A 16,495-nucleotide genomic window follows, 5' to 3' on the forward strand; every position below is an offset into this window, starting at 1 on the left:
AAGAACTGTATGAAAATACTTTTGTCCAATTATATTATCATAATTTTTTAAAAATTTTTACTTGCGCATATTGCATATGTTTTGTCCATTTGCAATATGATTTCATAGGAAGTCAGAAGTCAAAAGTCAAAAATTCTTAAATTTCATAAAAAACTTCACACACCCCTAAAAAAGTGCTTTCTGGACCGTTTTTCGAAAATTTTTCGCATTTTGTGTCAGTTACACACGTATAAGAACTGTATCAACATACTTTAGTCATATTTTATTATCATAATTTTTTTTTTTTTTTTACTTGCGCATATTGCATGTGTTTTCTCCATCTGCAATATGATTTCATAGGAAGTCAGAAGTCAAAAGTCAAAAATTATTAAATTTCATAAAAAACTTCACACACCCCTAAAAAAGTGCTTTCTGGACCGTTTTTTCGAAATTTTTTTCGAATTTTGTGTCAGTTACACACGTATAAGAACTGTATCAACATACTTTAGTCATATTTTATTATTATAATGTTTTTTTTTTTTTTTGCTTGTGCATAAGGCATATGTTTTGTGGGGGCCAAATGTCATAAGAAATTTGACATGCTCAAAAATCCTTCAGAAATGCAAAATTGACTGGCCTGATGAACTCGGGATGGCCGGGCAGTGATTGTTGTTCCTTTCAATCACTCGTGGTGTTGATTTCATCATGTCCATTTGTTTATGTTTTCTCACTTTTGCAAAGTCACTGTGCATTTGCCATATGGTTAACTGGGCATTCACCATCACCAATTTGTCATGCCATAAAAATCATGCAGGAATGCCAAATTGACTGGCCCGATGAACTCGGGATGGCTGGGCAGTGATTCTGGTACCTCTCCATCGCTCGTTTGGGTTGATTTCAGAATGTCGCTTTTGGTGATGGTACCTCACCGCTTAAACATATTGCTAATGGACAAGAGTCACCTGCAAGTCACCGTCCATCAGTCAATTTGATATCATTCAAAGCTAACTATTGGAGGCACTGTCAGTCTCTACGCACCCCAATGATACGTCCCTCCATCCATGTTGTGTATCTGTGTGATTTAGTTTTCCTTTGAATTTTTATGGGAAAAATGACTGATTTACAGTTCATGGGGGTTGCCTAATCATATATATGAAGTTTTGGAAAGATCTGATATTTTTAACCCCTCCAAACAGCCCATGAGACACCAATTATGGCACTTCCGGTTGGCACAGGAAGCTGTAACTCAACATACATCCTCATTGGGGTATTCCATTAGAGAATCCTGAGTTTTAAGTCTTTACCATGAAAACTGACTGATTTACACAGGGTTCAATGCACTATGTCCATCAAATTGCAGGCAGTGTATGGGTATACACTTTTAGGGCGATTTGGACCACTTCCGGTTGGTCCAGGAAGCTTAGAATCGACACAGGTAGACCTTATAGTGGTCTGATGGACTGGTACCAAAGACAGGTTCATACAACATTCATAACCCATATAGACTCCAGGTTGTATTTAGTGGAGCAGCCAATATATTCCTATGGGGAGAGAAGTCAATGAACACAGTTTTTATGTAAACACCTTCTTTTGACTGTGAAGGGTTAATGTCACACGGTCAAGGATAGGCTTGGACAGATCAGGAGGACCTTAGGAACAGTCCTGTGGTTGAATTGTCTTTCTAAACCTAACGGTTCCGCCGCTGTCACCCAAAATCAAATGACGTACTGGTGAAGGCTTCATATTGGGCCTATTTTTCTCATGGTCGCCGCGCTCAGACCGAGCGAGCTACGGTCAAGCGGGGCACCTCGTTGGACTCGGCACAGTCTGGACACTATGGTCATGCCATTGTTTGTGTTGATTTCAGAATGTCCATTTGGTCATGTTTTCTCACTTTTGCAAAGTCACTGTGCATTTGCCATATGGTTAACTGGGCAGTCACCATCACCAATTTGTCATGCCATAAAAATCATGCAGGAATGCCAAATTGACTGGCCCGATGACCTCAGGATGGCTGGGCAGTGATTTTGGTACCTCTCCATGGCTCGTTTGGGTTGATTTCAGAATGTCGCTTTTGGTGATGGTACCTCACTGTTAAAACATATTGCAAATGTTCCTTACTTTTGCAAAGTCACTGAAAATTTTTGCAGGAATGCCAAATTGACTGGCCCGATGAAGTCGGGATGGCTTGGCAGTGATTCTGGTACCTCTCCATCGCTCGTTAGGGTTGATTCCAGAATGTCCATTTGGTGATTTTTCTCACTCTTTCAAAGTCACTGTGCATTTGCCATATGGTTAACTGGGCAGTCACCATCACCAATTTGTCATGCTATAAAAATCATGCAGGAATGCCAAATTGACTGGCCCGATGACCTCGGGATGGCTGGGCAGTGATACTGGTACCTCTCCATGGCTCGTTTGGGTTGATTTCAGAATGTCGCTTTTGGTGATGGTACCTCACTGTTAAAACATATTGCAAATGTTCCTTACTTTTGCAAAGTCACTGAAAATTTTTGCAGGAATGCCAAATTGACTGGCCCGATGACCTCGGGATGGCTGGGCAGTGATACTGGTACCTCTCCATGGCTCGTTTGGGTTGATTTCAGAATGTCGCTTTTGGTGATGGTACCTCACTGTTAAAACATATTGCAAATGTTCCTTACTTTTGCAAAGTCACTGAAAATTTTTGCAGGAATGCCAAATTGACTGGCCCGATGACCTCGGGATGGCTGGGCAGTGATACTGGTACCTCTCCATGGCTCGTTTGGGTTGATTTCAGAATGTCGCTTTTGGTGATGGTACCTCACTGTTAAAACATATTGCAAATGTTCCTTACTTTTGCAAAGTCACTGAAAATTTTTGCAGGAATGCCAAATTGACTGGCCCGATGACCTCGGGATGGCTTGGCAGTGATTCTGGTACCTCTCCATCACTCGTTAGGGTTGATTTCAGAATGTCCATTTGGTCATGTTTTCTCACTCTTTCAAAGTCACTGTGCATTTGCCATATGGTTAACTGGGCAGTCACCATCACCAATTTGTCATGCCATAAAAATCATGCAGGAATGCCAAATTGACTGGCCCGATGACATAGGGATGGCTGGGCAGTGATTTTGGTACCTCTCCATGGCTCGTTTGGGTTGATTTCAGAATGTCGCTTTTGGTGATGGTACCTCACTGTTAAAACATATTGCAAATGTTCCTTACTTTTGCAAAGTCACTGAAAATTTGTGCAGGAATGCCAAATTGACTGGCCCGATGAACTCGGGATGGCTTGGCAGTGATTCTGGTACCTCTCCATCACTCGTTAGGGTCGATTCCAGAATGTCCATTTGGTGATTTTTCTCACTCTTTCAAAGTCACTGTGCATTTGCCATATGGTTAACTGGGCAGTCACCATTACCAATTTGTCATGCTATAAAAATCACGCAGGAATGCCAAATTGACTGGCCCGATGACCTCGGGATGGCTGGGCAGTGATACTGGTACCTCTCCATGGCTCTTTTGGGTTGATTTCAGAATGTCGCTTTTGGTGATGGTACCTCACCGCTTAAACATATTGCTAATGGACAAGAGTCACCTGCAAGTCACTGTCCATCAGTCAATTTGATATCATTCAAAGCTAACTATTGGAGGCACTGTCAGTCTCTACGCACCCCAATGATACGTCCCTCCATCCATGTTGTGTATCTGTGTGATTTAGTTTTCCTTTGAATTTTTATGGGAAAAATGACTGATTTACAGTTCATGGGGGTTGCCTAATCATATATATGAAGTTTTGGAAAGATCTGATATTTTTAACCCCTCCAAACAGCCCATGAGACACCAATTATGGCACTTCCGGTTGGCACAGGAAGCTGTAACTCAACATACATCCTCATTGGGCTATTCCATTAGAGAATCCTGAGTTTTAAGTCTTTACCATTAAAACTGACTGATTTACACAGGGTTCAATGCACTATGTCCATCAAATTGCAGGCAGTGTATGGGTATACACTTTTAGGGCGATTTGAACCACTTCCGGTTGGTCCAGGAAGCTTAGAATCGACACAGGTAGACCTTATAGTGGTCTGATGGACTGGTACCAAAGACAGGTTCATACAACATTCATAACCCATATAGACTCCAGGTTGTATTTAGTGGAGCAGCCAATATATTCCTATGGGGAGAGAAGTCAATGAACACTGTTTTTATGTAAACACCTTCTTTTGACTGTGAAGGGTTAATGTCACACGGTCAAGGATAGGCTTGGACAGATCAGGAGGACCTTAGGAACAGTCCTGTGGTTGAATTGTCTTTCTAAACCTAACGGTTCCGCCGCTGTCACCCAAAATCCAATGACATTGTGGTGCAGGCATCATTGTGGGCCTATTTTTCTCATGGTCGCTGCGCTCAGACCGAGCGAGCTACGGTCAAGAGGGGCACCTCGTTGGACTCGGCACGGCCTTGGGATTATGTTTATGCCATTGCCTGCTCTCTGTGTCTTTAAACACCACGCTTTGTCACTCCATCCTTGCTGTGTGTGTGTGTGAGAGCTTTTCTTTGACATCTGTTGGGAAAAATGACTGATTTACAGTTCATGGGGGTTGTCTAATCACACATATGAAGTTTTGGACAGATCTGATTTTTTTAACCCTTCCAAACAGCCCCTGAGTCACCAATTATGGCACTTCCGGTTGGCACAGGAAGCTATAAATACACACATGTCTTGACTGACATAGAAACCTAGGGAATCCTGAGTTTTAAGTCTTTAAGTTGAGAATTGACTGATCTACACAGGGTTGAATAATGCAGAGGCCTCGGCACCTTTCGAGGTGATGTACATCCAAATACCTTTTGGGTCAATCTAACCACTTCCGGTTGCTCCAGGAAGCTTAGAATCAACACAGGTAGACCTCATAGTGGTCTGATGGAATGTCATAGAAGACAGGTTCATACAGCATTCATAACCCATATAGACTCCAGGTTGTATTTAGGGGAGCAGGCAATGTATTCCTATGGGGAGAGAAGTCAATGCACACTGTTTTTTTGTAAACACCTTCTTTTAACTGTGAAAGGTTAATGCCACACAGTCAAGGTTAGGCTTGCACAGATCGGGAGGACCTTAGGAACAGTCCTGTGTTTGAATTGTCCTTCTAAACCTAACGGTTCCGCTGCTGTCACCCAAAATCCAATGACATTGTGGTGCAGGCATCATTGTGGGCCTATTTTTCTCATGGTCGCTGCGCTCAGACCGAGCGAGTTACGGTCAAGAGGGGCACCTCGTTGGACTCGGCACGGCCTTGGGATTATGTTTATGCCATTGCCTGCTCTCTGTGTCTTTAAACACCACGCTTTGTCACTCCATCCTTGCTGTGTGTGTGTGTGAGAGCTTTTCTTTGACATCTGTTGGGATAAATGACTGATTTACAGTTCATGGGGGTTGTCTAATCACACATATGAAGTTTTGGACAGATCTGATTTTTTTAACCCTTCCAAACAGCCCCTGAGTCACCAATTATGGCACTTCCGGTTGGCACAGGAAGCTATAAATACACACATGTCTTGACTGACATAGAAACCTAGGGAATCCTGAGTTTTAAGTCTTTAAGTTGAGAATTGACTGATCTACACAGGGTTGAATAATGCAGAGGCCTTGGCACCTTTCGAGGTGATGTACATCCAAATACCTTTTGGGTCAATTTAACCACTTCCGGTTGCTCCAGGAAGCTTAGAATCGACACAGGTAGACCTCATAGTGGTCTGATGGAATGTCATAGAAGACAGGTTCATACAGCATTCATAACCCATAAAGACCCCAGGTTGTATTTAGGGGAGCAGGCAATGTATTCCTATGGGGAGAGAAGTCAATGCACACTGTTTTTTTGTAAACACCTTCTTTTAACTGTGAAAGGTTAATGCCACACAGTCAAGGTTAGGCTTGCACAGATCGGGAGGACCTTAGGAACAGTCCTGTGTTTGAATTGTCCTTCTAAACCTAACGGTTCCGCCGCTGTCACCCAAAATCAAATGACATTGTGGTGCAGGCTTCATTGTGGGCCTATTTTTCTCATGGTCGCTGCGCTCAGACCGAGTGAGCTACGGTCAAGCGGGGCACCTCGTTGGACTCGGCACGGCCTTGGGATTATGTTTATGCCATTGCCTGCTCTCTGTGTCTTTAAACACCACGCTTTGTCACTCCATCCTTGCTGTGTGTGTGTGTGTGAAAGCTTTTCTTTGACATCTGTTGGGAAAAATGACTGATTTACAGTTCATGGGGGTTGTCTAATCACACATATGAAGGTTTGGACAGATCTGATTTTTTTAACCCTTCCAAACAGCCCCTGAGACGCCAATTATGGCACTTCCGGTTGGCACAGGAAGCTATAAATAAACTCATATCCTCATTGGGGTATGCCTTTACAGAATCCTGAGTTTTAAGTCTTTACGTTAAGAACTGAGTTATTTACGGAGGGTTTAGTGAGTGTGTGTTATTTCAGAAAATCATAGAAAATCACAGAAATGTCGCAGAGCTCCGCAGCACATTTTAAAAATACTCGTATGAACACCCTGCAACTGGATCTGTAACCGTTGAAAAAAACCCCCACCTATATCTGAACATCACGATCTGGTCACCGTACGATTTCTCGTAAATGACGATAGATAAATGGCCGATTTTTTTTATTGACACCGGAGGCTCCTTGACTTTGACGTGAAGTGAAAAAATCTTTTCTCTATTTTCATTTTGGACCTTTAATCCCAGAAATATGGCCATAACTCAAAAACCGTTGAGGCCTAGACGCCATCTTGTTCGGGGCCATCTTCCCATAATGCCAAACCTACGCTCACCAAGTTTCGGCTTCGAAATATTTTCGGTTTCCGAGATATGGCACGTCGTGATTCGTGATGTTTTGTCCAATAGCAATATGATTGCTTATGCCCTCTTGTGGGATATTCCGGCATTGCGCAAAAATGGGCTAAAATTTGTTTATTTTATTAAACGAAAACCGAATGTCCGACAAAGTTCATTTGATGACTTCCCGGTAGGTCTGGCCCTACCGCTCGGCCCGACGCCGTCCCCGAATTTCTAAAATGTTTTCGGACGTCTAGTAAGGGACCGTACATTTCCAATAGGGACTTTCTCACTAACCATACGGTGATTGTCGAAATGTTCTCTTAAGGTATGTTATAACCACAGCCCCTCCTGATCCTACATACTGTTATAACCACTGCCCCTCCTGATCCTACATACTGTTATAACCACAGCCCCTCCTGATCCTACATACTGTTATAACCACAGCCCCTCCTGATCCTACATACTGTTATAACCACAGCCCCTCCTGATCCTACATACTGTTATAACCACAGCCCCTCCTGATCCTACATACTGTTATAACCACAGCCCCTCCTGATCCTACATACTGTTATAACCACAGCCCCTCCTGATCCTACATACTGTTATAACCACAGCCCCTCCTGATCCTACATACTGTTATAACCACAGCCCCTCCTGATCCTACATACTGTTATAACCACAGCCCCTCCTGATCCTACATACTGTTATAACCACAGCCCCTCCTGATCCTACATACTGTTATAACCACAGCCCCTCCTGATCCTACATACTGTTATAACCACAGCCCCTCCTGATCCTACATACTGTTATAACCACAGCCCCTCCTGATCCTACATACTGTTATAACCACAGCCCCTCCTGATCCTACATACTGGTATAACCACAGCCCCTCCTGATCCTACATACTGTTATAACCACAGCCCCTCCTGATCCTACATACTGCTATAACCACAGCCCCTCCTGATCCTACATACTGTTATAACCACAGCCCCTCCTGATCCTACATACTGGTATAACCACAGCCCCTCCTGATCCTACATACTGTTATAACCACAGCCCCTCCTGATCCTACATACTGTTATAACCACAGCCCCTCCTGATCCTACATACTGTTATAACCACAGCCCCTCCTGATCCTACATACTGTTATAACCACAGCCCCTCCTGATCCTACATACTGTTATAACCACTGCCCCTCCTGATCCTACATACTGTTATAACCACAGCCCCTCCTGATCCTACATACTGGTATAACCACAGCCCCTCCTGTTCCTACATACTGTTATAACCACTGCCCCTCCTGATCCTACATACTGTTATAACCACAGCCCCTCCTGATCCTACATACTGTTATAACCACAGCCCCTCCTGATCCTACATACTGTTATAACCACAGCCCCTCCTGATCCTACATACTGTTATAACCACAGCCCCTCCTGATCCTACATACTGTTATAACCACTGCCCCTCCTGATCCTACATACTGTTATAACCACAGCCCCTCCTGATCCTACATACTGTTATAACCACAGCCCCTCCTGATCCTACATACTGTTATAACCACTGCCCCTCCTGATCCTACATACTGTTATAACCACAGCCCCTCCTGATCCTACATACTGTTATAACCACAGCCCCTCCTGATCCTACATACTGTTATAACCACAGCCCCTCCTGATCCTACATACTGTTATAACCACAGCCCCTCCTGATCCTACATACTGTTATAACCACTGCCCCTCCTGATCCTACATACTGTTATAACCACAGCCCCTCCTGATCCTACATACTGTTATAACCACAGCCCCTCCTGATCCTACATACTGTTATAACCACTGCCCCTCCTGATCCTACATACTGTTATAACCACAGCCCCTCCTGATCCTACATACTCTTATAACCACAGCCCCTCCTGATCCTACATACTGTTATAACCACAGCCCCTCCTGATTCTACATACTGTTATAACCACAGACCCTCCTGATCCTACATACTGTTATAACCACAGCCCCTCCTGATCCTACATACTGGTATAACCACAGCCCCTCCTGATCCTACATACTGCTATAACCACAGCCCCTCCTGATCCTACATACTGTTATAACCACAGCCCCTCCTGATCCTACATACTGTTATAACCACAGCCCCTCCTGATCCTACATACTGTTATAACCACAGCCCCTCCTGATCCTACATACTGTTATAACCACAGCCCCTCCTGATCCTACATACTGTTATAACCACAGCCCCTCCTGATCCTACATACTGTTATAACCACAGCCCCTCCTGATCCTACATACTGTTATAACCACTGCCCCTCCTGATCCTACATACTGTTATAACCACAGCCCCTCCTGATCCTACATACTGTTATAACCACAGCCCCTCCTGATCCTACATACTGTTATAACCACAGCCCCTCCTGATCCTACATACTGTTATAACCACAGCCCCTCCTGATCCTACATACTGTTATAACCACAGCCCCTCCTGATCCTACATACTGTTATAACCACAGCCCCTCCTGATCCTACATACTGTTATAACCACTGCCCCTCCTGATCCTACATACTGTTATAACCACAGCCCCTCCTGATCCTACATACTGGTATAACCACAGCCCCTCCTGTTCCTACATACTGTTATAACCACTGCCCCTCCTGATCCTACATACTGTTATAACCACAGCCCCTCCTGATCCTACATACTGTTATAACCACAGCCCCTCCTGATCCTACATACTGTTATAACCACAGCCCCTCCTGATCCTACATACTGTTATAACCACAGCCCCTCCTGATCCTACATACTGTTATAACCACTGCCCCTCCTGATCCTACATACTGTTATAACCACAGCCCCTCCTGATCCTACATACTGTTATAACCACAGCCCCTCCTGATCCTACATACTGTTATAACCACTGCCCCTCCTGATCCTACATACTGTTATAACCACAGCCCCTCCTGATCCTACATACTGTTATAACCACAGCCCCTCCTGATCCTACATACTGTTATAACCACAGCCCCTCCTGATCCTACATACTGTTATAACCACAGCCCCTCCTGATCCTACATACTGTTATAACCACAGCCCCTCCTGATCCTACATACTGTTATAACCACAGCCCCTCCTGATCCTACATACTGTTATAACCACAGCCCCTCCTGATCCTACATACTGTTATAACCACAGCCCCTCCTGATCCTACATACTGTTATAACCACAGCCCCTCCTGATCCTACATACTGTTATAACCACAGCCCCTCCTGATCCTACATACTGTTATAACCACAGCCACTCCTGATCCTACATACTGTTATAACCACAGCCCCTCCTGATCCTACATACTGTTATAACCACAGCCCCTCCTGATCCTACATACTGTTATAACCACAGCCCCTCCTGATCCTACATACTGTTATAACCACAGCCCCTCCTGATCCTACATACTGTTATAACCACAGCCCCTCCAGATCCTACATACTGTTATAACCACAGCCCCTCCTGATCCTACATACTGTTATAACCACAGCCCCTCCTGATCCTACATACTGTTATAACCACAGCCCCTCCTGATCCTACATACTGTTATAACCACAGCCCCTCCTGATCCTACATACTGTTATAACCACAGCCCCTCCTGATCCTACATACTGTTATAACCACAGCCCCTCCTGATCCTACATACTGTTATAACCACAGCCCCTCCTGATCCTACATACTGTTATAACCACAGCCCCTCCTGATCCTACATACTGTTATAACCACAGCCCCTCCTGATCCTACATACTGTTATAACCACAGCCCCTCCTGATCCTACATACTGTTATAACCACAGCCCCTCCTGATCCTACATACTGTTATAACCACAGCCCCCCTGATCCTACATACTGTTATAACCACAGCCCCTCCTGATCCTACATACTGTTATAACCACAGCCCCTCCTGATCCTACATACTGTTATAACCACAGCCCCTCCTGATCCTACATACTGTTATAACCACAGCCCCTCCTGATCCTACATACTGTTATAACCACAGCCCCCTGATCCTACATACTGTTATAACCACAGCCCCTCCTGATCCTACATACTGTTATAACCACAGCCCCTCCTGATCCTACATACTGTTATAACCACAGCCCCTCCTGATCCTACATACTGTTATAAACACAGCCCCTCCTGATCCTACATACTGTTATAACCACAGCCCCTCCTGATCCTACATACTGTTATAACCACAGCCCCTCCTGATCCTACATACTGTTATAACCACAGCCCCTCCTGATCCTACATACTGTTATAACCACAGCCCCTCCTGATCCTACATACTGTTATAACCACAGCCCCTCCTGATCCTACATACTGTTATAACCACAGCCCCTCCTGATCCTACATACTGTTATAACCACAGCCCCTCCTGATCCTACATACTGCTATAACCACAGCCCCTCCTGATCCTACATACTGTTATAACCACAGCCCCTCCTGATCCTACATACTGTTATAACCACAGCCACTCCTGATCCTACATACTGGTATAACCACAGCCCCTCCTGATCCTACATACTGTTATAACCACAGCCCCTCCTGATCCTACATACTGTTATAACCACAGCCCCTCCTGATCCTACATACTGTTATAACCACAGCCCCTCCTGATCCTACATACTGTTATAACCACAGCCCCTCCTAATCCTACATACTGTTATAACCACAGCCCCTCCTGATCCTACATACTGTTATAACCACAGCCCCTCCTGATCCTACATACTGTTATAACCACAGCCCCTCCTGATCCTACATACTGTTATAACCACAGCCCCTCCTGATCCTACATACTGTTATAACCACAGCCCCTCCTGATCCTACATACTGTTATAACCACAGCCCCTCCTGATCCTACATACTGTTATAACCACAGCCCCTCCTGATCCTACATACTGTTATAACCACAGCCCCTCCTGATCCTACATACTGTTATAACCACAGCCCCTCCTGATCCTACATACTGTTATAACCACAGCCCCTCCTGATCCTACATACTGTTATAACCACATACCCTCCTGATCCTACATACTGTTATAACCACAGCCCCTCCTGATCCTACATACTGTTATAACCACAGCCCCTCCTGATCCTACATACTGTTATAACCACAGCCCCTCCTGATCCTACATACTGTTATAACCACAGCCCCTCCTGATCCTACATACTGTTATAACCACAGCCCCTCCTGATCCTACATACTGTTATAACCACAGCCCCTCCTGATCCTACATACTGTTATAACCACAGCCCCTCCTGATCCTACATACTGTTATAACCACAGCCCCTCCTGATCCTACATACTGTTATAACCACAGCCCCTCCTGATCCTACATACTGTTATAACCACAGCCCCTCCTGATCCTACATACTGTTATAACCACAGCCCCTCCTGATCCTACATACTGTTATAACCACAGCCCCTCCTGATCCTACATACTGTTATAACCACAGCCACTCCTGATCCTACATACTGTTATAACCACAGCCCCTCCTGATCCTACATACTGTTATAACCACAGCCCCTCCTGATCCTACATACTGTTATAACCACAGCCCCTCCTGATCCTACATACTGCTATAACCACAGCCCCTCCTGATCCTACATACTGTTATAACCACAGCCCCTCCTGATCCTACATACTGTTATAACCACAGCCCCTCCTGATCCTACATACTGTTATAACCACAGCCCCTCCTGATCCTACATACTGGTATAACCACTGCCCCTCCTGATCCTACATACTGTTATAACCACAGCCCCTCCTGATCCTACATACTGTTATAACCACAGCCCCTCCTGATCCTACATACTGTTATAACCACAGCCCCTCCTGATCCTACATACTGTTATAACCACAGCCCCTTTGATTCAGAGATCTTGCTTTTGAATTACAATCACAAACAAATTGCCCAAATTGCCCAAACTAGATAGATGACATTCTACCAGACACATGTTAAAATACTGGGGAGGGAAAATGGTCTGACTTCATCAACACAAATGATGTTATATACAATTTTGCACGCCCAATTTTTCAGTTTTTGATTTGTTAAAAAAGTTTGAAATATCCAATAAATGTCGTTCCACTTCATGATTGTGTCCCACTTGTTGTTGATTCTTCACAAAAAAAATACAGTTCTATATCTTTATGTTTGAAGCCTGAAATGTCGCAAAAGGTCGCAAAGTTCAAGGGGGCCGAATACTTTCGCAAGGCACTGTATTTGAATGACATCCGGGAAAATACCTGTTGCCTGCTGGGGTTGAGGTGAACATGGTCTGAAACAGACACTCCTGCCTCATGGAGGGAGAGGTCTCCACTGACCTACCAAAGAAGACTGAGTTGGCATTTTATGTTTCAATTCGAGTGAACATACCATCTTGTAATCCCTCCATCCACGGTGGAAATCCACGGCTCCGTCTCTACGATGCTGCAGCACGGTCCAGCCTCCACCTCTCGTCTTCATGTCACAGAACACCTGTAGAGGTAAACCCACTTCTGGTTACAGAACACCTGTAGAGGTAAACCCACTTCTGGTTACAGAACACCTGTAGAGGTAAACCCACTTCTGGTTACAGAACACCTGTAGAGGTAAACCCACTTCTGGTTACAGAACACCTGTAGAGGTAAACCCACTTCTGGTTACAGAACACCTGTATAGGTAAACCCACTTCTGGTTACAGAACACCTGAACAGGTAAACCCACTTCTGGTTACAGAACACCTGTAGAGGTAAACCCACTTCTGGTTACAGAACACCTGTATAGGTAAACCCACTTCTGGTTACAGAACACCTGAACAGGTAAACCCACTTCTGGTTACAGAACACCTGTAGAGGTAATCCCACTTCTGGTTACAGAACAGCTGAAAAGGGCATGACATCTTTATGCGTGTCTGTTGGATGTAAAATAACAGCAGTACAATAGTTAATGAATTAAAGATGGTAATCCCAATAACAGTTTTTTTATTCTGGGATAAAATTTAAAAACCACAGCATTTAAACAAATGACTAGAAACCGGATTTAACCTCTGCCACCACAAATAAGCACTTAGAACATATCAATGTAATCTGCCGCATGGGAACTCCTAGAATTTAAAAAAAGTAATTACTATTTGAGATATGATGGGAAATAGAAAACAAAAACAACTGACATTATATTGTGAAATATTTATAGACCCTAACTGTGCGTGCGTGCGTGCGTGCGTGCGAGCGAGTGAGTGAGTGAGTGAGTGTGAGAAAGAGAGAGAGACAGAGAGAGAGAGAGAGAATGGGTGCATGTATTTGAGGGTAAGAGTGCAAATGTAGGGCTTCCAGTATGAAAAACAGAATGATGTTTCAATAATCCGTACAGGGTTAACGTTGCAGTCAAAAGCAATTAACACCATAGTACCCTCCAAACTCGTCGTAGGGTACCACTGTTGACCAGGGCCCATAGGGTACCACTGTTGACCAGGACCCATAGGGTACCACTGTTGACCAGGACCCATAGGGTACCACTGTTGACCAGGACCCATAGGGTACCACTGTTGACCAGGACCCATAGGGTACCACTGTTGACCAGGACCAATAGGGTACAACTGTTGACCAGGACCCATAGTGGACTACTATTGACCAGGACACATAGTGTACTACTGTTGACCAGGACCAATAGGGTACCACTGTTGACCAGGACCAATAGTGTACCACTGTTGACCAGGACCAATAGGGTACAACTGTTGACCAGGACCTATAGTGGACTACTGTTGACCAGGACCCATAGTGGACTACTATTGACCAGGACACATAGTGTACTACTGTTGACCAGGACCAATAGGGTACCACTGTTGACCAGGACCAATAGTGTACCACTGTTGACCAGGACCAATAGGGTACAACTGTTGACCAGGACCTATAGTGTACCACTGTTGACCAGGACCAATAGGGTACCACTGTTGACCAGGACCCATAGGGTACCACTGTTGACCAGGACCCATAGGGTACCACTGTTGACCAGGACCCATAGGGTACCACTGTTGACCAGGACCCATAGGGTACCACTGTTGACCAGGACCCATAGGGTACCACTGTTGACCACGACCCCTTTTACCACTGTTGACCAGGACCAATAGTGTACCACTGTTGACCAGGACCAATAGTTCACTAACTGTTGACCAGGACCCATAGTTCACTACTATTGACCAGGACCCATAGGGTACCACTGTTGACCAGGACCCATAGTGTACCACTGTTGACCAGGACCAATAGGGCTCTACTGTTGACCAGGACCCATAGGGTACCACTGTTGACCAGGACCCATAGGGTACCACTGTTGACCAGGACCCATAGTGTACCACTGTTGACCAGGACACATAGGGTACCACTGTTGACCAGGACCCATAGTTCACTACTGTTGACCAGGACCCATAGTTCACTACTGTTGACCAGGAACCATAGTTCACTACTGTTGACCAGGACCCATAGTGCTCTACTGTTGACCAGGACCCATAGTGCACTACTGTTGACCAGGACCCATAGTGCTCTACTGTTGACCAGGACCCATAGTGCTCTACTGTTGACCAGGACCCATAGTGCAATACTGTTGACCAGGACCCATAGTTCACTAACTGTTGACCGAGATCCTTTGTGACATCATCTGATGTAAGGGCCCTATAACTAATTTTAATTGATTGATTGACATTAAATCTTCAAAACAGTAACATCATAGTAACACCGCAGTAACATATTAACATCATGGTAACATCAGGGTAACATACTAACATCATGGTAACATCACGGTAACATATTAACATCATGGTAACATCACGGTAACATATTAACATCATGGTAACATCACGGTAACATACTAACATCACGGTAAAATCACAGTAACATATTAACATCACGGTAACATCACGGTAACATATTAACATCACGGTAACATATTAACATCACGGTAACATATTAACATCACGGTAACATATTAACATCACGGTAACATATTAACATCACGGTCACATCACAGTAACATATTAACATCACAGTAACATATTAACATCACGGTAACATATTAACATCACAGTAACATATTAACATCACGGTAACGTATTAACATCACGGTAACATATTAACATCACGGTAACATCACGTTAACATATTAACATTCACCAATTTGTAAGTCGCTCTGGATAAGAGCGTCTGCTAAATGACTTAAATGTAAATGTAAACATCACGGTAACATATTAACATCATGGTCACATCACGGTAACATATTAACATCACGGTAACATATTAACATCACGGTAACATATTAACATCACTGTAACATATTAACATCACGGTAACATATTAACATCACGGTAACATATTAACATCACGGTAACATATTAACATCACAGTAACATATTAACATCACGGTAACATATTAACATCACAGTAACATACTAACATCACGGTAACATATTAACATCACGGTAACATATTAACATCACGGTAACATATTAACATCACAGTAACATATTAACATCACGGTAACATATTAACATCACGGTAACATCACGGCAACATATTAACATCACGGTAACATATTAACATCACGGTAACATCACAGTAACATATTAACATCAGGGTAACATATTAACATCACAATAACAA

The 16,495-nt window shown here is 44.1% G+C and overlaps 1 protein-coding gene across 1 annotated transcript in view; it reads right to left on the reverse strand.

Moving 5' to 3' along the window:
- The window catches only part of LOC135551654 (angiopoietin-2-like), a 98,407-nt gene that overhangs the window by 29,535 nt on the left and 52,377 nt on the right, over nt 1-16,495 (reverse strand). The window contains exon 6 of the mRNA XM_064982834.1: nt 13,242-13,343. Within this exon, the coding sequence (XP_064838906.1) occupies nt 13,242-13,343 (102 nt within the window). The remainder of the gene's footprint in view (nt 1-13,241; nt 13,344-16,495) is intronic.

Source organism: Oncorhynchus masou, chromosome 13, assembly GCF_036934945.1.
Source record: "Oncorhynchus masou masou isolate Uvic2021 chromosome 13, UVic_Omas_1.1, whole genome shotgun sequence".
Lineage (NCBI taxonomy): Eukaryota > Metazoa > Chordata > Actinopteri > Salmoniformes > Salmonidae > Oncorhynchus > Oncorhynchus masou.